At 37.0% G+C, this 23513-nt stretch overlaps 1 protein-coding gene across 11 annotated transcripts in view; it reads right to left on the bottom strand.

Annotated features, from left to right (window-relative positions):
• Positions 1-23513, bottom strand: part of MAPK9 (mitogen-activated protein kinase 9) — a 107065-nt gene that overhangs the window by 49500 nt on the left and 34052 nt on the right. For 3 of the 11 annotated variants that reach the window (XR_012160203.1, XR_012160204.1, XR_012160205.1), the window contains exons 4-12: positions 22144-22202; positions 19049-19187; positions 17442-17607; positions 15904-15975; positions 10646-10828; positions 9223-9347; positions 8533-8596; positions 7303-7374; positions 3180-3384 (exon numbers count right to left, since the gene is read on the bottom strand). Coding sequence is in view for 8 of the 11 variants with exons in the window: in XM_073355417.1 (XP_073211518.1) it covers positions 3242-3384; positions 7303-7374; positions 8533-8596; positions 9223-9347; positions 10646-10828; positions 15904-15975; positions 17442-17607; positions 19049-19187; positions 22144-22202 (1023 nt within the window). In the remaining 3 variants the exon portion in view is untranslated. The other 8 variants (XM_073355417.1, XM_073355416.1, XM_073355418.1 and 5 more) reach the window with 6 other exon arrangements.

Genomic DNA, 23513 nt, shown 5'->3' with positions numbered 1-23513 from the left:
GAATGACAACAGTTGCAACAAAGACAACTTTAGCTTAGTATGTTTTACTTAAAGAGGATGGAAAGCTAAACAAAGATATTGTATAATCTTGAAAAATGACAAGTCCAGCAGGTCGGTCCCAGAAGTTAATCATGGATCTCAAAATATCCAAGAAGAACTTTTACAAACAAGATCAGACCAAGACTGGCAGACAAAAACTTATTAATAAATCATTTATTTTATTACTAAGGGTAGCTTAACTGTATTTGCTCTGCAGCAGTACTGTGACATGCAATAAATTCCTATAGAGATTTCAGCCCTTTATACCTCAGGTACAGTGGGAAACTGTTAGGGAACCTTAATGGTAGGTTGCATCATTTTGCACATTTCATCTTATTATTTCAAAGTTCTTTGAAAACATTAAAGCCAAGATTTTCAAAAATAACTAGTGATTCTGGGTATTTAACTTGAGATACCTTAAAGCAGTCTGATTCTCAAAGTCCTGAGCCTCCATCCTTTGAAAATAAGGCTCCTGAAAAGGTATCTCAAATTAGGCACCCAAAAATCACTAGTCACTTTTGGAAGTCTTGCATGCAATCAGTGAAGCTAAGCTAAGCTAAGCTAAGCTAACTCTAGAACAAAACAGCAGTTTTTGGATCAATACACCAGAAAAGCGAGATTTCAATTTTTTTCTCCCCTGAAGTGAATAGGGTGGAAACTAAGCACAAGATAGTTTAAGATCACCAGAGCTTATTCTATATGCTAGGTGTCTTTGAACATTAACACCTCAAAACACCCAGAGATAAAGAGTATGCGCAATTCTATTGTGTAAGAACACAATAAGCATTTTGATCAAAGGTTTGCTCTAATGACAAAATAAGCCAGACAAATTTTGCACATATCACCAGAAACACATGATAAATAATATACCTGTAGTTTTTGAATTAAAACAAAAAACACAAAACTAAAAAACAGTACTTGTGAAAAAAATATCAAAATGAAGATGCTAGATGTGAACTCTAAAGACTTACTACCTACAGCTTTCAGAGCAACAGCCGTGTTAGTCTGTATCCACAAAAAGAAAAGGAGGACTTGTGGCACCTTAGAGACTAACAAATTTATTTGAGAATAAGCTTTCGTGAGCTACAGCTCACTTCATCGGATGCATCTGATGAAGTGAGCTGTAGCTCACGAAAGCTTATGCTCAAATAAATTTATTAGTCTCTAAGGTGCCACAAGTACTCCTTATCTTTTTCCTACAGCTTATCACTGAGATACTTCTGTCCAATTTTCTTGTCAAATTTTTCTGTTCTGATAGTTTAATTTGCTGTAGCTTTGAATTTATTTTAAAACATTTATGGGTACACACAGCATTAATAGAAAAACTTCTACCTTTCAGATCATAACCAAGAGCATGCAAAATCATGGGCAATTCTTTTTCCTTTTCCAAACAGCATACTGAACCATTCAGGTCAGTAATATAATTGCTGGTTCAGCGAGAAAGTTGTACAAGTTCTCTTTAAACGTTCGAGACTTCATTATCTAAATCAACAGCTAAATATAGTGCCACCATGAAAGTAAAATGTTTTGCCTCATCTTTTACATTTTTTCATTACTGTTTTAGTTATAGTTTAACCATACACAAGTACACACATTAAGATCTTTTAGTAAAAGCATTTATTACACTTGTGCATTCCAAAGCAAACATGCTTTTCTGTTTGCAAATGCACAACAGTATAATATTTGATAACTTAAGCACTATTCTACTGCACACACATTTTCTAACAATTCAAAATATTGTGCAATGGAAGAGGCAATGTCCGTATTATTTATATCTGAAAACTGCACTGATAAACTTCTATTAAAACTGAAGAAGAGCCTCACTGTAAACAGCCTCTCTCTCCTGTGGTACCTTGTTAAAAAATGTAGACAGATTGCTTTTTTAATAAAGAAAGAATTTTGTTTAATTTGGAAGTAGAGCTGAGCTCCATGGATATAAGAAATACTTAAGAAAATCATTTGTCAAATCAGTCAAAAGGCCTATCAAAATTTAGAAGTGTTCACATTGTGGAATGGTTCCATAAACAAAACTAGGGAAAAAAAAATCTGCAACTATTCCAGGGGTCATCTAGGTTTCAAGTTACCTAGGGAGGTGGTAGAATCTCCTTCCTTAGAGGTTTTTAAGGTCAGGCTTGACAAAGCCCTGGCTGGGATGATTTAACTGGGAATTGGTCCTGCTTTGAGCAGGGGGTTGGACTAGATGACCTTCTGGGGTCCCTTCCAACCCTGATATTCTATGATTCTATGATTCAAGTCTCCTCATTGCCTCTTCACTTTATCAGATTTTGCATTTAGACACAAGAAGTGACTAAGGGAGAAGCTTCACAGGACTAATTTTTGTTCTTGAAAGAAAAAGTAGGGAAAGGGTAGTTTCTAAACGTTTTTATTGATAAAAAAGGACCAAAACAATGTATTAGCCAGAAAATAAGGAAATAATTTAGCACTTCACCTTATTTAAAGAGACATGTTGCTTCATCAAGCTAACCCATTCTATCTCCCACTAAAACAACTGAAAGAAGATATTCAGAGAAGCATAGTCACATTCATGGGTAAAATATGAAATGATGGCTATGCTATATGAAGTTCACAAGTTTGTTTCTTCTACAAGAAGATACACAAAATTATTGGGAGGTGAGGAGAGAAAGGGCTCAATAGAAAAACAAAAAAGTGCTATGTGGAAGAACAATTGCCCCTTGAATACAGTACTGATAATTTCCAATATGTAAGATAACACTCACATACAACATATTGGAGTTAAATAGCGCAAACTTCTATAATCATATTTAAGCAAATTATACGGACACTATACATTCAAAAAACCCACTACAGGGTAATTCTATGCAAAAATGTAATGACCATGTGTGCGTTACAGAAGTCTACTGAATGAGACAGAAGGTCCATGAACTCACTCAGGAGGAGTTATCTGGTACACATGTACTGTAACTGCTCACCTGAAATAGGCTGAAACAAAAAAGCCTATAGTAGTGTCTAAACTGTAAATTTTTCTTCTTTAGGCATTGATTTGCTTTCATTCTACAACATTAAGCAGGGAGTCTTATTACAACTGAGTAAAAACACAGGCATTACTTTAGTAGAACATGCAGAACATGGAGTTTCTCTACTTGGTTCCATTAACTTACAAGCAATTCAGGCCAATGGAAACGAGTTTTTTTCCCAGTGTTAAGTCTGCAATCCTGGTTGATCATCGGCATCCTTCAAGGGGTCCTGTCAAGGCATCAAGGCTGCTGTCTGTATCTGAAGCCAATGTTTGCTCAGTTGACATGGATGAAATGTCATTGATAGATGATGACTGGGAAGGACTGGTGCTGCTATTCACTGCTGCATCTGTGCTAAGTAAACCAAGCATAATAAAATCTGAGGCAAGACATTATTGCACATATAGATAATAATGCTTTAGGATTCTTAATATCTCCTTTTCCAGAGTACACAATGCATTACTATTGTATTTTTTAAGGGACTATCAAAGTTAACTCAAAATTTGAGCTCACATATCTGTGCAAAATACATGTACCACTGTGTGCCTTTTTCCTCCAAAAAGAATACTGTATCTTTAAAAAAAAAATACCAGCAGCTCATCACTTCTGAAAAAAATCAGAAGAGCAAACAAGTCTGAGAAGCAGATTTCAGTTTTACATTTCCACAGTAGTGTTATAAATAGTAGGAAACATTGTTCCATGCCCTTCAGATACCTCATTTTGTCATTTTTGTATTTGAATAATTTGTAAGTTTATTCCTTGAGAAGATGGGAAGATCTACATTTCACTCTTAACAGTAATGCTTTTTGCATTACCTATTCATATCAGAAAATTTAATACTCATCAGAACAGTCAAAGCATACAAAAGGTAACCAACACCTCCCAGAATAGGTTGGATTACTAATTTTTTACAGCCACATAACAGAAAACATGGAAACCCCTTTAAGGGGAAACGCTGCTACGCTGGTTACTAAGGTTTGGTACTTTAAAGAGAATGCATTCTGTGATATTTAGTACTCAAGAGAGACCGATGAGTCATGTGACCAGAAAGCGTGTGGGGGTCAGGTGGCTATGCCAGGACTATATAAGAAGCAGCATGAGCTCAGAGTAGAGAGCCTTGTGTGGAGAAAGTATCAGAGGAGACTCCAGAGTTACTTAGGAGGCATCAAAGGAAATGGCCAACAGTAACCTGTAGGGAGCAGGAGTCACTGGGAGGCTCCAGCAACAGAGTCAGACTTAGGACTGTGAGGTCCACAGAGAAAGCAAATGAGATCCTCTACACACTACCCACACCCCAGAGGAAGGAAAGCGGATATCTCTTGTTGGAAGGGACTACATTAGAAGACACTCTCTCAGATTTCTAAACTGCAGTAAAAACATGCGTAAGCTACCTAAAATATAATACACTCAAACTGATGATAGATAAGAAACTAGACAAAAATAGTCAAGACGTTAAAGTCTATTTCAGGGCTTGTAACTTATGCAGCTCCTTGTGACTATGTCAGAGTTTTAGAGTAAAGAAATGTTATACTGAATCAGGTTAGACTCACCTAAAAATTGGGCTGGAGAAAAGAAAAGTAAGAATCCCTGGAATACCAGCGAACACTGAAAGTTGGGAGGGGGGGAGGTTACTTTCAGTATGGTTGACACATTCTCAGAGCATGGTACTTCATAAAGGCATATCAACTGCTACCAAAAACCCACAAAGAAAGGTGCATCCTCCTCAAATTCCAAAACAGTACTGTTGACAAGTGCGACAATAGCTATGAGGAATTCAATTTTAGGGGCAGCACATTAGATACAAGCTTGAATTTAACAGACTGAACTCTTTCCAGATTACACTAATTCTAATGTAAAACTCGGTATTGGGAAACAGTAAATATTTAACTTGCTAGGATTATGTTGGTTATGATAATTTTTGAGACACAGGAAGAAGTTAAAGTTTTATTTCAGCCAAAATAGAAGCTACAGAAGATATACTGATTTCCATGATATACATGATTTCCATTTCCATGTGGAGTAAAGTACTATTCAAGGTAAGCAAGCGCACAAGCGTGTGAACTAAAATCTGTGTGAATTAAATTTTTTGTTGGATGAAAAAACAACTCATAGTAGAGAAATACTTAGATAAAGTGTTACTAGAATTTTGCCTCAAAAGTGACTCTGGTTTTTCTTTTCTTTTTTTAAATTTCAAGGTATTCAGTATCCAATATGCATCCCAAAGTAAGGTTTAGGGACTTGGTAGGGGATACTGGCATTAACTCTCCAGGAGGAATAGTTGGACAGCCTGTTCTGTTTCCTGAATGTGTTAGAATTAACATTAAGGGTAACCTAACTTTCTTCTTGACAGAAGATTATTGTTAAATTACCTGAGATTTTAGCTTCAAGATTTTCTTAACGTACTCTGTCTGACCATGGAAATTCTAAAAATATCACTGTATTTACATTGTATGGTAAAAGATACATAGATGTGGAGTAGTTTCTCTTGTGTGTTGGCATCCCCCAGAAAATTGTATTAGTAAATACCTGAAGACAAGATTGATAAATACCTGTATTCTTATTTATACTGAATGAAACTTTTATACTCTGAGGGAACAGTTTCTGTAATTTTGTCAGTATTTTGAACCTACAATATTCCTTTTCCCAATGTTCGTTCTATCAGAGTTCTATATACAATTACATAACTGCTGTACTTGTATTATGCAGTTATTAAAATGTTACACACAAGGAGGAATAATCCCAATGTCATTGAATTACAAGACAACTAATACTACAAATAAACAAGTTGTGACAAACTATAAAACTAAAGACAAAATTAAATCTAAACATTGCAGCAGGACCTCTTGAGTTACAGTGCCGTCAGCTGAAGAGTACTGGATCCCTGCAGGACAGTTTGCAAGTTTCTAAAGAACAACATTTTGTAGAGCCTGCAGAGTTGTTTTCCATAACATACTTCAATTTATTCCACTTTTCAGCTCAGAGCACATTTTTCACTTGGTCTGGCAGTTTCTTTCAGCTACTAGAATGAGATAAAAACTGCTTCATAACTTTGGAACTCCTTAAATATAAAACCTCCAATAATGTGGGTCTTTACACAAAGATAACATGGGGCATTTCCCTGAACATATTTATTGCAAAATGTAAGGTTCCTCACTGGAGTTCCCTGTGCAGAATATGACCATTTTAGCCTTTTGAATAGACCATAATACTAGCTTCTGAATTTACATGTAAATTTAAATCAAAATAGTGTATCCAGCTGAGAAACAGGAGTAAGATAAAGCAAACTCTTTCTAAACCAGAATGGAAGAGCAAATTAAGCTGTTTCCCAGCAAAAACACAGAGACGACACAATGGGTTTATGAAGAATACAGCCAAATTTGAAGTCTACCTGCTTTTCACATATGCTTTTTCTAGTATCATTTATAAGGCAAAGGGTAAGGACAATAAATTACTATTTTATTATTTATAAATATAGGAAACTAAGTAAAAAGGATTTACCTGCACTTTCTTTGGCTTGGGATTTAGGATCTGACTAATCACTACCCTAATTAAACAAATTAGTTCCTCAGACCAATAAAAGGATAACAGTGAGTACAACTGATATAGAAAGAAAACAGGGCAAAGGTTCTTCTGCAATTTTTATACTCTGCTAACAAAATCACTACTACCCACCTAATTTAGAAGGCCAAGACAAGAACCCCCACCCAACATCTGAATAGAAGGACTGAAACACTGCTGCAAGTTTCCTCAGTGCATTAGACATTTTTCCAATACAAAACCATTGCAGATACTACCCACTGTACTAAAACCTTTGAGAAGTACAGATCCATTAAACTGTGTTCTATCATACTGCTATCAGTTTAGGAGAGGCCACAAGCACACTGCATTTTCACTTTTAAATGTTTTTAATATCGCCAATGCAAGGTAATATAAGGTAATGCCCAGATGTATAACCAAGGACACAGGTTATACCCACAGGTCAGGAGAATGTCTTAGAAAGCAGTGGTTTATAAACAATTTAACCCCAAACAATTCTTTTTACCTCTTCCAGTCAGGGAGGAAGAAGAGCAGCACATGCTTCCGCAGCTCACTTCACAGCAAGGCAAATTGACTATGAATCTGGGAGACTGATCAGGATCAAGAGCATTAGACACCAAAACTTTCTGGCATAACTGGATTGTTGATTCTGATTCATGTAATATGAGCGTGTCACCAAACACGTATCAGAGTTGCAGAAAAAATTAAACTATTAAAACCAATGACTAACCTGAGGGCTGATCTTTTACCACACCGTTCTTGCTTCTTTCTTCCCAGTCCATTACTTCTTTGTATATTAATTCTTAAGTAAAAGAAAAAGGGTTGGTAGAGAAAGGTAATATTACAAAAAACTACTTTCAGCCATTTCCTTTTACTCTTTTAAAGGTGTATTTGTAAGTTGTTTAGAGGCACACTTTCCCATGGAACAAACAACTGTTATGATTAATGGACTTTGCAAATTTACTTTAAGAGTTAAAAACAGTTTCAATATTTACTAAAAAGTTAACAGACATTCTAAACACATTAAAGAAAATATAATAATTAACCCATTGTAATAACTTACTGTATGGCTGAACTACATTGAAATTAAACTTTTACAAAGGTCAGAAAAAAGTATGCCAGCTAAAAAACATAATAAAGTAAGTCAGACAACCTGTACTGGAAAAACCTTTGCACTCTTTTCATACCAATATAAATATTTTCATTCATAACTATGATGGAAATTACTTATCTATAAGTTCTTCTCTCTAAAGGTAATATTATGGGCCTGATCCTGTAGCCCTAACTTGTAAAACTAATTTTGCTAATGTGATTGAGACTACTTGATGAGTAAGGACTACCTCTCTTCTTGGTTTCACCACAAGGTTAAGTACACAATGCCATAAATAAGGAATAATTGTTACCAGAACACACAATGCCTTTCATCTTTTTGTGGAAATTACCAACATAGAACCTACTCAACAAAGAAAACGGGTGGCTTAGTAAAAATACACAACTCTGCTAGGCAGGATTCCTGTACTAGAACAGTTTTGAGACTAGGTATTGCGGTTTGGAGGGTGGATGGCGTATCTGTTTTGAAGAACTCATGATTAAGAAAAATATAGTAGAGATCCATTATAAACAAACAACCACTTACTTTGGAAGGCTGGTTTCATAAAACAAAAAAACCACACCACCCACCACACCCACAAAGAGAGCTAACAAAATACAAATAAAACTTGCATTTAGCAAACTACTACTTTCTTCCCTTTCCAAATGTATCGTATACCAAGCTATAATTAACTTAATAATATGACATTTATGATTTGTTGGGTCTTTAATCGTCACATTGCTGCATGCAGTATTGTATAATTAATCTGGTGGGTTCTGATCAGCCATGCAGTGTAGCAGTTACACTACTTTAGTAGTGATGGTTGATAAATTACCACCATCACTGGAATCAGTCATTTTTGGCTGTTACCTTTCCATTCTTCAATGGCATGTTCTCTTTCTTCCAGTTGTGCATCATAGATTTTAGGAGGAGGCTACAAAGAAAATAAAATCTGAAATATAACTGCAGCATTTCATTAGCATAATTAACCATGGTGTCAAAAAAAAAAAAAAAAAAAAAAAGCAGCTAGTTAAAATGTTATTTTTAGTTTCTAATCTCTGGCTGGGTGCCTTGCCAATATCTCCATCCTATCTGTTTTGTAGAGGCGCCTCAGAATTATATGCTCTCAGTTTCAAAACTAAGTAAGCTACTGGAATGATGAACCAAAATTAGATTTGTCAGCTGAAAACTCAATACTAGGTTTAAAGAAATCATGAGGCCTGAAGGAGTCTCAACAAAATTAAATGGTTTTATCCTAAAGCGGATAGGATTAAAAACCTGCCTAAATTACTGTCACATTGGCAACTATATATCTATGGAGAGGAAATCAGCTGTAGGGGCTGTTTTCAGACCAACAGTAATGCCCCTTCTTGGGCTGTTTTGGAGGTGGTACTTCAATTACTTCAAGCTGCTATCCTCTCAAGATTACATATGTAATCTTTGCTAGCCTGAAAAGTGAGATTTCAACGTCTACTCTTGACCTGACACAAGACACCAACTACTGACTCAAATATGAAGATTAAAGTGATACTTTGAGTAGAATTTTTAATGTACACTTACTGCTTCTGCTTCAGCTGGATCATACCAGACCGTGATATATGGATGACGTAAGGCTTCATCTACAGAAATTCGTTTGTCTGGGTCTACTACCAGCATTTTTGATAATAAATCTCTAGCTTGACTTGCTAGAAGGGGGTACGGGAGACAAAAACAGAATTTCAGAAGCTAAAATGCTAAAGTGTAACAAAAAATATATGGTAGAATATATCCTAACAAAAAAGAAACACAAACAAAAATTCCTAAGAAAGTTAATAACTCAAGTAGTTCTATTAGTTAGTTACCTGTAGAATTCTTGGCCTTCAACCTTGTCTCACAATGAACCAAGATTAAACAGGTCTCTTATAAAACTTGTGTGAGAGTTTCATTGAACGTTATGCACCAAGATGAAATATGTGTCCAGTACAACTACACATCTGGCTGTACATATGAAAGTATTAACTCTACTGAGAGAAACTAGTATCTTCAAAAGCCAAATGAAAAAGTTTCTTTTTATTATATTGTTACATACATTTAAAATTAAGGTTACAATGTTTGAAATTAAACATTATTTAATACCATCCAAGTCATGGTCCCACTCTTGCAAATACACCCAAGTAACTTTGCTTGTGCGCCCAGTCTCATTGCAGTACTAGGCCCTGGTTTGTATGGCACTAAAATAATATTTCAAGTATAACAGCATAATCTGAATTTTAAAAATAGGTGTTAATAAAGTTAAAAGAAAGCTTTAGCTCTTGTAACTTATGAAGTCACTAATTCCTTTTGACAGAGTTATTGCTTATGGTGCATTAGATACCTATATCCTTATGGTGGTTTAGCGAGACTACTCACACAAGTGACGTTAATAATACGTATTTGCGGGATTGAGCCCAATATCAATATCAATGTGGTATCACATTGTTATAACAAATTTAAGCTGCCTGCTGCTGAGGCTTTTTAAATATAATTACAGTTGCACAGGGCCAAGAGGTAAATTCAACAGGCATGTCTAATATACTAGTAATTAAGAACAAATAATCTATTTAATCAATACGCAGTTAAAATGAGCATGACAACTACACATGCATATCAATATCAACTAGAGAAAGAGATCCATTTTCATTATAAAATGGCTTTCATAAAAATGGTTTTTTCAGTAAACATTCAAGCCATTTACTGTATCTTAATAGACTAGAATTTTGAGAATAGAATGTATATATTTAATCAAACTATTTTAATGGCAGCAGTAAGACATTTCATGGTGTGCTACCAATGCAGGAGAAAGCAAGGCTACTGCTTTCAGTCTCCTACCTCCTAATGCAATGTAGTGTGATGATATCAGACTGTATCACACCGGCATAGTGTCATGTTCGCATTGTCTGCCCTTACTGTATATACTTCAAGTGAACCAATTTAGAAAGACCCCCCTCCCCTCCAAATATCTTACTTTTTAATTTGTCACGGTCAGATTCCGATGGAAATATCCAATCTGGGAAGAGCTCTTCAAATTTGATACCCGGATATTTCGGTCTGTTTTCTACATAATTCCTCACAGTAGGCTGTAGTTTCTTCATAAAATCTGCTGATGGTGTTCCTAATTGTTCAATAACTTTATTCCATTGATCAATATCTGGATGCTACCTTTAGGAAAAGTAGCTGAAAAATTTCAAATCTGCATTGTGTAAGATATTGCTTATAGAAATGTGCCACAAAGCATTAGTGCGCACTGAAAGTAATGAAAACCTAGAAAGTAAGAGCCAAATCTGGATTGTAACATTGTTCTAGCAGCAACAGCATTCTGAGCGGTCATGCAAAGAACAAATTTGATTTCCAAAAATCAGACTTCCAATCCCAATATTAGGAAGGACTAAAAGTACTGCACAAAGTGTAAATCTCTTTTGAACAGAATCTACTGGCCATTTTTAAACGTGGCACTGACAGGATCCAAAAGGATTGGAGATTGGTGTCCATAATGAAGCACTTTGTTCATGGAGACAGGGATGAGAGAAAGGAAAGACTGGTGCCGAATCTTCTGGACCCAAGAGGTACAACACACCTCACAAATAAAGTTCATAAAGGGCAGGAAAAAGATCAGGACATACCTGACCAAATAATAACTGCATCACATTCAGAGTGAAGAATTCTGTACAACTTTTCTTCTACTTAAAGTCTGCATCACAGTGATTTTTCATCAGAAAACTGTTTTCTGAGAAGATGGAATGAAAATCCAACTCTACTGAATCATGATGGCTTCTAAAATGTCAAATCTGAATTTTCTATATAAGTGTTTTGTTTTTAACTATCAATTATGGTAGTACCTAACAAGAAGTGACTGTTCTTCAATCATAAGCTATGGCTACACCACACAGCTTACAGCAGTGCAGCTTGTAGCCACTCTAAACCAACAGGAGCGAGCTCTCCCATCAATTTAATTAATCCACCCCCAACAAGTGGCGGCAGCTATGTCGGAAGGAGAAGCTCTCCCGTAGACACAGTGCTGTTCACACCAGTGCTTAAGTCAGCATAAGTTACGTTACTCAAGGGGTGACCAAATCACACCCCTGGGTGACATAACTTGTGTCAACTTAAGCTGTAGTATAACCATAGCTTATTAGGAGTTCAAATGTAACTTCACAGGAGGTAACACACTTTTAAGATGCATTTTCCCAACTCTCCCCCTGCCCTCCTTACTATCTAAATGACAACTGTGCATCCCGTCTGCCAAGCAGTCTCATTTATCTGGCTTTTAAAACAGAATTTTGATTAAGAATGTGAATCTCAATTTGTTGCTGTATAAAGAGGATGCTTGAGGAGGAGTTAGGAAAACAACAACACACAATTTCTATGTTTTATTGGGATTACACTAGAAATTCCATGATTTTTCTACTTATTTATATTGAAAAAAAGTAGAGGAGGGGAAGAACTGAAGCATCTACTCTTCTCTGTACAGTCTGGGGTTCAGATAATATTTGGCAATGTGGCTCTATTAAGTGTTTTATTACATGTTATGAAATAGAAAGCATAACAATGTCTGAAGAGGACTGTATAGATAAGTTATTCTTGTATTATTTCTATCATCATTGACTGTGAAGCAGTTTTTGAGAATTCAGTCCAATATATGAAAAAGGTACATATGCCTGAAGATGCTTGGACAGCAAGTAAATTAATTTATGCAAGGTAGTTTATCTCAAAGATCTGACATTGGAGGAGACATTCTCAGTGAAAGAATCACTAATCATTTTCTGAATCAGAGGAATTTGGGATTCTAATGCAGTATTACATATTGCTGAACACCAACTCTGTCAACATTCACAAGTTAGACTTTTAGTTATGTCACATCTAAAGTTTTCTAGAATACCTATTTATGTAGCTGGAGAGTATAACAAAATGGCATGCCTTTGCATAAAAAAAATTCTATTTAGAAATTGTTGTTGGAAGTGCTTAAATTTCAGTTAGTCTGCCAAAAATACAGCCACTACTGAGAACTTTTCATACCTATGATATGCACTGATGCATATTAAAAATATAGACAGCTAATGCAAAGATTATTCTAATATAATGTATTTTTTTCATGCATTCAAACGGAAAACTGACATCAAAAGCATGGTAAATAAAAAATTACAAAAGTTAACTCTCATGCTAAAACAATGTGCACACAAAAAAAGTTGTTGAACACACACAAAAAATATTGTTCCCACCTGGAAACTGATTTCTGGTAGGGGCTTCACCAAACTACATTCAAAGGGTTTTCTCTCCTCAAAAGTATCACCAAAGTTAGGGCTTGTCTACACTGGCACTTTACAGTGCTGCAACTTTCTTGCACGTTTCAGCGCTGTAAAGTGCCAGTGTAGACAGTGCACCAGCGTTGGGAGCTGTGCTCCCAGCGCTGGTAGCTATTCCCCTCGTGGAGATGGGTTTTTTTTAATAGAGCTGGGAGAGCTCTTTCCCAGTGCTGGTGCCGTGACTACACAGCCACGTTAAAATGCTGTCATGGCAACGCTTTAACATTGCTAGTGAAGACATACCCTAAGGATTAATCAGTTAATTGAATAAAACTTCACACCCAGCCCCATCTTTCATAATCCCTACTTCTCTTTCCTTAGACAGTAACAGTCTTAGGAAAATTTAATGACCAACAGTAACCTACCGAAGAACTGAACCGGACCAATGAGTGTTTAACTGGATTTCTCCAAAGGACCACAGCAATGTTGAAAGTAGAAACAAACATTTGTTATGCTCTAGGACTGGGACCACTACAAACCTGGGTTTAATAAGCTATGCCTTGCAGCATTTGAAACACAGACTAGGCAGAAGCTTGATATGTAATGCAAGGTGTGCACACGATGGTATGTAACAGCCTGGCAGATTTCATCCGCAGAAGCAGATGGCAGCCTCTGGGGCAGAGGCTGTCCTTATCTTACTGATATGAGACTTCACTCCTAGAAGTCCATGAGTAGATTGTAACACATGGGGAGTTTACCTAGCTATAGTGGATCTATAAGCTCTCTGACTCTTCTTGAAGCTCTGGAGAAAGATAAACAGGGAACTGAGTTTTCCTAAATCCTAACATCTAGAGAAATATTCCAGTCCTCCAAAGTCGTAATTACTTCCAGGAAGACACTGGGTGGACTCTGGTACCTGTTTTCCTCCTCTGCTCCTCACCATTCTGTGTTTGAATTAAGCTGCTTCCTCCTCCCGCTGACTACCTGGGAAGGGGGAGCATTGACAGCACAGAAGATGGAGGAAGGGAGGGAGAAAAAAAAAAAAATAGTCCTGCTCTCCTTTCTGGTACCTGGCATCATACCAACTAGGAAGAGCAATTGCAAGGAAAGTCCTGCTCAACCCCTGCAATTCTAGAATACAGAATGCACTCTGGCCAGCACCAAGCTGTGTAGGGGTAGCGCATGCTCAACATAGGCAGAATCTTTGGCGAATAAGCCACCAGCCTCTAACAAACGCCTACTGTGCATATGTTAACCATGATTTTCTGAGGCCAAACATGGGTGATTTTTACGCAGACAATCCAAGGCGTATCCCTCTGCCAGGGTTCAAGTGCCTGTGCCAAAGGGTGGAAGTGCTAGGGATTCTCAATGAAACAGCTGTAAGAATCTAACGAGCAAAAACAATGTATTTTTCTCCAACCTCGTTCTATGAAACTGCTGAACCATTTTAGCTGGAACTTAAAAATATACCTAAGGCAGACACCTGAAATAGAAAATTTCAGCTCAAATGGTTAAAGTTTGACAAAGTAATAAGCAACTAGAAACAGATTCTTAGAACGGAAAACGTGAGGCAACATTAACTATCAGCATAGCTACCAGCAACACCTACAATATAGATAGTACATGCTACATTAAATCTAGATTGGTGGAGCTTTATTTACCCTTCCAGAAGGAAAACTGATTCATTATATACATATTTGACAAGTATGAAAAAAATCCCTTGATTTATTTATGAATAAATTTATGAATAAATCAAGACAGCAATCAGGATAGCCAACGTTAACATGCAAGTGAGAAGATATACAACATACATGAAGAATTGTGTTAGGTTGGTCTGAAGGCTTTGAAGGATAAAACAAATATACAAGGGAAGAAGAGGTGAAAAAAATTGTATATTAATTATTTTGTGCTGTTAAATTAATGCATGTTAAATAGCTGCTGAAGATTAGTGTCATGAATTTAGCATTCAGATTTAAATTTCTGTATTGTTACATATTTATGTTTTTTATAGAGGTTATATTTTCACAGAATCTACTTTATATAGATTAAAAAACTGGGAAAATAAAAAATTTATTGATGCAGAACTAGATGTTTCACTTTTCAGTGTTTCATTTTCAGAGTAATTAAAATGGAGAAAAATGTAGTCTCCTTTCCAATTTTGATATTATAAACTGGAAAGAAGTAAATAAGCTATGTTTTATACTTTGCCTGTAGGAAAAGGCTTTGAAATATACTAAATTATTATTAATTTTTTGTACAATATATCTATTGGCAAAGATCATTTAAGTCATCTTAACCAGATGTATTTAATGAGTTAAGAGACCAAGATATCAAGTTTGTAAGAACAAAGTTTTAGAAAAATCCAAGAACAGAAATGTTTCCATAAAATTAAACAAAATTTCAAAAGAAAAAGGTCTTTAATTTTAAATGTACATTCCCCTTCTGCAACATTTGCATCTGAGACACTGCAGCACTGCTGTGTGCTATTATACAAGTACCAAAAAGCAAAAACAAGAACAAAAGAACTAAAAAACCCTAAAAACCAAAGAACTATTGAGAGTAGGATTATTTTCATTGTACAAACACAGAAATGCTGGAAGCAAACAGCATAAATTGTGAAAAGTAAATTTTTCAAGATTTCCTTTTTAATGATTTAACTACTAGAAACACTAGCAAGGAAATTTGCTTTTTAACCTAGCAATATCCTTTTAAAGCTGCAAAATGTGAAGTTGTTAATATGAATAGTAAGCCTTCAAGCAGTAAGAACTACGTTAAATGTTGTCAAGTAAGTAGGAGAAAAAAAAAGAAAGTTCAGCTATTTGGTTAATGACACTAATTTCAAACATTACAATAGATCCATTAAAATATAGTAGTGAAATATTTTGTTTTCTTTTTTATGCTTTTATATACATAAATAGATAAAAATAATTGTGCATCTTTGGTGGATGTGAAAAAGGATTCAAGGATGACTAGGGAAGGATACGATCAGTGCCTTGGAATATCACACAACCTTTCACCAATTCTCCCATGATGCACCCAACTGACCAGATATCAACTGAAAGTAAAAATGAAATGATCAAATTATGAAGTGTCATGAACAAAAGTGGAAAACTTAAAAAAAGCTAAACAAATAAACCTACTATCTACAATAAAAACAGAAGAATGCAGAAAACCAAACTGCTAACAGATGAGTTTCTCAACAGTACAGAACACTGACTTCGCTTTTTTCCTAAGTTTTGCAATTAGACAATAATTCAGTTTTTGTTTTGTAGGCCTTGCGTTTTTTTTTTTAAAACTCCATAAAATGCTTTTCTGATCAGTTCTTAAATCCTTCAATTACTTTTAAATATTTATCATACTTTACAATCCCTGAAACCACTGTGAAGAAGGATACAATCTCTTCCTGGGAACAGCACCTTATGGAGGACCATTTCTGCCATTATGCACCCAACAGACCAGATATCCACTATCATATGTTAGGTGCAACAAGGACAAAAGATTAAAGATTTTTTTTAAATTACGACAAACAGTTTTTTAATTTGTAAAATTTAAACTGCGTATTTACTGTTTTACAGATTAGTTTATTATTCTTAATGTTATTTAGAATGTTCTCGTCCAATTCAGGACACATTCTACTACACGCATACTAAACATTTTTTGACCCACACCAATTACTGTACTGTCAAGGGCCCTGTGTATCAGACAGAACCCATCATAACAGCTGACTCAGGAAAATTTTGTGGACCTCTCAGGTTAGAAAGCCACAACGAAGTTTTACACCTCAAAAAAGGTATGCTCCCAGGCCATATAATGCTAATCCAGGCTAAGGAATATGAAGAGAAGGGATGCACTGGGCTGAAGGTCTAGAGTAGAATGCAGGGTATCATCTGCCTCACAAGCAATCATCTGAAAACTTTTTTTTTATGAGGGAATGAAATTCAAGGACATTGTCCTTGCTGAAAGCTTTGTTTAAGATACCACTCTGAAACCTGTTAAGATGTAGTATTAATACTACAGCGTCCAAAGCGTCTTAGGTGCTACATAGACCTAGGATGATATAAAGACACTCCCTGGCCCAGAGAGCTTAAACAGACATGACGAAAATGAAGCAACAAATGTGGGGGTGGTAAACAGGGGGAAAGAGAAGATGCCTTAGAGCAAGTTAATTATTTCCTATAGTGGTTCTGCTAGATTTTTAAAATCTATAATTGTCTTATAAACAATGTATTCTTTTTTGAGGATGGAACAACGGTAATAGGACTAAAGAACTATGCGGAGTGCAGCAAGTGAGAATGGAAGGGGACGGGGACAGAGAGAGAAGTAATAGAGAAAAAGGCACCAGGAACAGGACAAAAGCTATTCCTCAAATGTTTAACTCTGTAAATCTCAGTATTCTCATCACCATGTTATACATTACGTTAGCATTAGAGATAGAAGACTTAAAAGTGTACTGCCAGAGAGATTCATCCAAGAGAGCTGCACTTTAGAGAAAAGGTTTAATACTTCATTGCTGCAACTTACCATTCTCTTTGTATCCCATGCCTAGGATAACCTCCGGTGCTCTGTAATACCGTGTTACTACGTATGGTGTCATCATAAAATTAGTACATGCTGTTCTTGCCAGTCCAAAATCAAGGATTTTGAGTGTACAATCTGATTTTACTACTATATTGCTGGGTTTCAAATCCTAAAGAAAAATTATTTCAGTTAACAGAAAGGCTCAACATTCTAAAAGATACCATACGACCTTCCATAAAATCAATGTAAGCCACCACACTGTATTGAACATTAACATCTTAATATACATTTCTTGTGTGCATTCTTTTAGTTAATTTATATACAAATTATATGCACAGAAAAATACTTTGAAAGAGCATTATTAAGATTGCAAAGTCAAGCACTTAAAAGTCAGGAAATGACATAATTAAGGTTGCCCACACAACCTTAATTCAGACCTCTTGTGCATATGCGCTATGAATCACTCTTTAATTACATGATCACATACTACATTTTCCACAGGACCTGCCTTATTCAGTGCAAAGAATGTACCTGCTCTGAGGATGAATCAGGGTTGTGTAGCCAAATTAAGGTTGCATGGGCAATCTTAGTTCAACCATTTCCTAACATTTGAGCGTTTGACTTTGCAAACCTAAACTATGCTAAAAAACATTATAGTGTGTGTATAATTTCTTAGGTTTTGAAATCAAACTGAAAAGACAAAAATTCCAGCATGTGACATCATACTGTCACCCACATGGGTCATCACCAGGGTTGGAGCCTTTAGATCTCTACTGCTGAGACCTCTACAGGTAATGGAGTAACCAATACCACCAGTAAGTTGTCATTCTCTATGTGGACCAGCACGAGAGAGAGGGATGGAACACTTTGCTAGTGGGTTTCACAGATATTTGTTGACAGCAGAGGAACAGTGAGATTAGGGAATCTTGCATTCCATTCTAGAGTTTATAAACTTTCTTTATTGTGTTTTAACAATGAACTTGAAGGAGGAGACGATGAAGGCAAGAAGTTCCAGGCACATGGTTGCATAGAAGAAATTAAAAGGCAGGAATGGAAGGAACTGAAACCCACAAAGGAGCAGGACTAGTTGTGCAGACTGAGACAGCAAATAGGCCCAACAGAGCTACAGAAAGGCAGGACATCGGCTGTGCAGGGCTTTGAAATTTTGAGCAACCATTTACCGATTTTACCTTGAGTATTAATATGATTGTCGCACGTAATTTTTTAAAAGGCATCATTTTAATACAAATTATTCTCTTGTTTTAGCCATAAGGTTCTTGGAGCATCCTTACTCATGTTCTGTTCCCTATCAATTTTAATATCTTGTACTTTATATTTTTCCCTAATTTGTATTTATATTTAGTCTCATTTAACATGAAAAAAAAATCACAGAAAATGCCCTTTTATCATCTGCAGAACTGGTTTGGTTTTTGGAGTTTCATTTATCACATACTTCTGTCTGTCTGTTCTTGAACCAGATATGGTTTTCACATTACTATTAATAATATGAATAAGAAACGGAATACTGATTTACAAGATAACCAAAAGAAGATATAAATGCCACCTTCAAAGATGCATGTTGTCAATGTCACTATCAAAACACTACCTACTCTGTGGATGATACCAGCTGAATGGAGATGTTTGATACCACACAACATCTGGTAGAGAAGGTAGGACATTCTTTCATGATCCAACTCCATATGAATAACCTGGCACAAGTTAGCATCCATCAGTTCCATAACCAAATACCTACAGTATAAAGAATAAAAAAAATTTTTTTTTCCATCTCAGGTATTTTATAACTAACATCAGAGCATATTTTTAAAATAGGACCCCATGCAAGTCACTGAAACATGTGTTGGAATGTTAGCAAAAATAGTGAATGTCATAATTTAAGTTGTTTAAAACAACATTCTAAAAACAGTAAAAGTTTGAATAAAAATGAACATATACTCTCTCACAAGAGAGTGGAAATCCATTAAAACCATCAATTCTACCAAACAAAATTTAAGAGCAGGACTGTTAGTTGATGTTGTCTCTCTTAATGTAACCTAGGTACAGATGAAATTTAAACAGACGTTACACATAGGATAAAGAAATAAACATGTCACATTGAGATTTCCTTTCACTGTGTACTGACTTAACATCAACAAAATTAGGGAAAACATTTTGTGAAATAAAGAACAATGATTAATTTCCAAGTTAATGTGTGATCCTTCTTCATGCCATTCATCATATAAATCCATTCCAAAGCTGCAACACCACCCACATTGACAGGTTTCAGAGGAACAGCCGTGTTAGTCTGTATTCGCAAAAAGAAAAGGAGTACTTGTGGCACCTTAGAGACTAACCAATTTATTTGAGCATGAGCTTTCGTGAGCTACAGCTCACTTCATCAGATGTTTACCGTGGAAACTGCAGCAGACTTTATATACACACAGAAATCATGAAACAATACCTCCTCCCACCCCACTGTCCTGCTGGTAATAGCTTATCTAAAGTGATCAACAGGTGGGCCATTTCCAGCACAAATCCAGGTTTTCTCACCCTCCACCCCCCCACACAAATTTACTCTCCTGTTGGTGCTAGCCCATCCAAAGTGACAACTCTTTACATAATCAAGTCGGGCTATTTCCTGCATAGATCAAGGTTTTCTCACATCCCCCCCACCCCCATACACACACAAACTCATTCTCCAGGTTTAAATCCAAGTTAAACCAGAACATCTGGGGGGGGGGGGGGTAGGAAAAAACAAGAGGAAACAGGCTACCTTGCATAATGACTTAGCCACTCCCAGTCTCTATTTAAGCCTAAATTAATAGTATCCAATTTGCAAATGAATTCCAATTCAGCAGTTTCTCGCTGGAGTCTGGATTTGAAGTTTTTTTGTTTTAAGATAGCGACCTTCATGTCTGTGATTGCGTGACCAGAGAGATTGAAGTGTTCTCCGACTGGTTTATGAATGTTATAATTCTTGACATCTGATTTGTGTCCATTTATTCTTTTACGTAGAGACTGTCCAGTTTGACCAATGTACATGGCAGAGGGGCATTGCTGGCACATGATGGCATAGATCACATTGGTGGATGTGCAGGTGAACGAGCCTCTGATAGTGTGGCTGATGTTATTAGGCCCTGTGATGGTGTCCCCTGAATAGATATGTGGGCACAATTGGCAACGGGCTTTGTTGCAAGGATAAGTTCCTGGGTTAGTGGTTCTGTTGTGTGGTATGTGGTTGTTGGTGAGTATTTGCTTCAGGTTGCGGGGCTGTCTGTAGGCAAGGACTGGCCTGTCTCCCAAGACTTGTGAGAGTGTTGGGTCATCCTTTAGGATAGGTTGTAGATCCTTAATAATGCGTTGGAGGGGTTTTAGTTGGGGGCTGAAGGTGACGGCTAGTGGCGTTCTGTTATTTTCTTTGTTAGGCCTGTCCTGTAGTAGGTAACTTCTGGGAACTCTTCTGGCTCTATCAATCTGTTTCTTTACTTCTGCAGGTGGGTATTGTAGTTGTAAGAAAGCTTGACAGAGATCTTGTAGGTGTTTGTCTCTGTCTGAGGGGTTGGAGCAAATGCGGTTGTATCGCAGAGCTTGGCTGTAGACGATGGATCGTGTGGTGTGGTCAGGGTGAAAGCTGGAGGCATGCAGGTAGGAATAGCGGTCAGTAGGTTTACGGTATAGGGTGGTGTTTATGTGGCCATTGTTTATTAGCACTGTAGTGTCCAGGAAGTGGATCTCTTGTGTGGACTGGACCAGGCTGAGGTTGGTGGTGGGATGGAAATTGTTGAAATCATGGTGGAATTCCTCAAGGGCTTCTTTTCCATGGGTCCAGATGATGAAGATGTCATCAATATAGCGCAAGTAGAGTAGGGGCTTTAGGGGACGAGAGCTGAGGAAGCGTTGTTCTAAATCAGCCATAAAAATGTTGGCATACTGTGGGGCCATGCGGGTACCCATAGCAGTGCCGCTGATCTGAAGGTATACATTGTCCCCAAATGTGAAATAGTTATGGGTAAGGACAAAGTCACAAAGTTCAGCCACCAGGTTAGCCGTGACATTATCGGGGATAGTGTTCTTGACGGCTTGTAGTCCATCTTTGTGTGGAATGTTGGTGTAGAGGGCTTCTACATCCATAGTAGCCAGGATGGTGTTATCAGGAAGATCACCGATGGATTGAAGTTTCCTCAGGAAGTCAGTGGTAGATATCACAGTGATTGGAGCCTCATGAATACTTTGATAGATCTTTTACCACCATATGCAAGGGCTAGGATAAGAAATGTATTCAGCTTGTAATTGAGGCTGGAGGTACTGGGAGTCTGATGGGCTTGATCTCAGAAAAGCATGTCAGGTTAACCACATTGAGTTATTGGCTTGAAGTGACTTATTTGACTGTCCTTCTTTGTCAAGGAAAACAGCTGTGATAATTACAGATCCATGTGTTGTCAGTAGAGGTGGCAGAGGGCTGATGAAAAGGTAAGCATTCCTTTTACTTTTCCCATTATTTTCTATTACTACACACATATCACAACAACTTTAGTTATAGATTTTCTCAAGGAGCTCACTGTAACATTTAAAGATTAATTACAGGCCAGAGATTCTATCCTCAGTACCATATTTTTTCACAGCCAGAAAAGTTGTAAGAAAGCACAGAATACGCCTCTATATTCAGGACAATGTTTATCAAGAAAAATTTAAGAACTACAGTACTTACACATCTTGAAATTCTTCCAGTGACTTCTGTGGTGTGAATACATTTAACAAACTAATTATCTATAAAGAAAAATAAAACATGAAGAAACCTTAAATATATGAATTTTTACAGACTAAATGTAGAGCAAGACAATGTGGTTATTAAAACAATTTCAAAAACGCAGTTTCTCTCTTTTTACACTGCTGATTTACTTTGCCACTCAACTTCGACAGTGAAACTAGACTGCTTTGTTACCAACATATTTCATTGGTCTTATTTCACACATACAAGTACAATACTGCAGCATCTGTGTTGAAGTATCACAGGAGATCCTGTACATTTTTTAAAAGGTCACATTTAAGTTACATGAAACTACTTCTCCTCCCACCCACACATCAAATAAAACCTAAAATTTTGTGCCTAGAATAACAGCTTGGTCATGTATTTTATCACTCAAAAATTCTGATATTTGAGAGAAAAAGTGGTGTGCAAGTATTTTCTATCCTTAGAAAAATGGCTTCCAAATAGTACATAGACAGAGATGCCCCATCAACCTGTTTGCTCTATGGATATATCTACACAGCAAAGAAAAACCCACAGCTGGCCCATGCCAGCTGACTTGGACTTGCGGGGCTTGGGGTGCGAAGCTTTTTCATTGCTGTGTAGTCCCTGCCAGGGTCCCAGAACTTGGGCTGCAGCCCGAACTCGGAAGTCTACACAGCAATTAAACAGCCCTGCAGCAGGAGCTCCATGAGCCTAAGTCAGCTGGCACGGACCAGCCGCGTGTGTCTAGTTGCTGTGTAGACATGCCTTATGTTTCTGGAAAAAGTTCTCAAAATCCTTCAAACGTTTCATAACAATATGGTCCTGGCATTCATATCCTGTATTCTTGTAATTAGGATACTTAGTACTTGCACCAGTATGATGCTTTAGGTTTTCAAAGCACTGTCAAGTTCAATCTGCTGCAAATCCTACCTCGACACCTCAACGTGACGCACCGGTGACCCTGGCTGTTCGACAGAGATGGTAGAGGAGTGCCTTCTCCGGCAGGTCTCACCATGCTATCAAGGGGTCGGACTGTCAGCCCAGCAAGGAGGTTGCTTCCTCTGTGGAGGGGCTTATAATCCCTCTTTCTGAGGATGTAAGCTAGCTAAGTTGAGGAGGTAAATGCGCCACTGACAGCCCAGCCAGCAGGTGGCTGAAAACAATGGCTAAGACAACACGGAAAGCCAAGTCTCAGTTCTCTGCACGTTCCTCGATCCCCATTCCGAAGGCAGTGAGGCATTCGAATGGCGAGAGGCTGCAAAGACTCTCAGAAACCAGGTCACCAAAAGGAAACCGGACAACTCTCTGAGTGTGCACTTGTAACTGCAGAACACTGATAAGGGAGG

This window comes from Lepidochelys kempii, chromosome 8 (genome assembly GCF_965140265.1).
Source record: "Lepidochelys kempii isolate rLepKem1 chromosome 8, rLepKem1.hap2, whole genome shotgun sequence".
NCBI lineage: Eukaryota > Metazoa > Chordata > Testudines > Cheloniidae > Lepidochelys > Lepidochelys kempii.
This window is presented reverse-complemented; position numbering and strand designations above follow the sequence as displayed.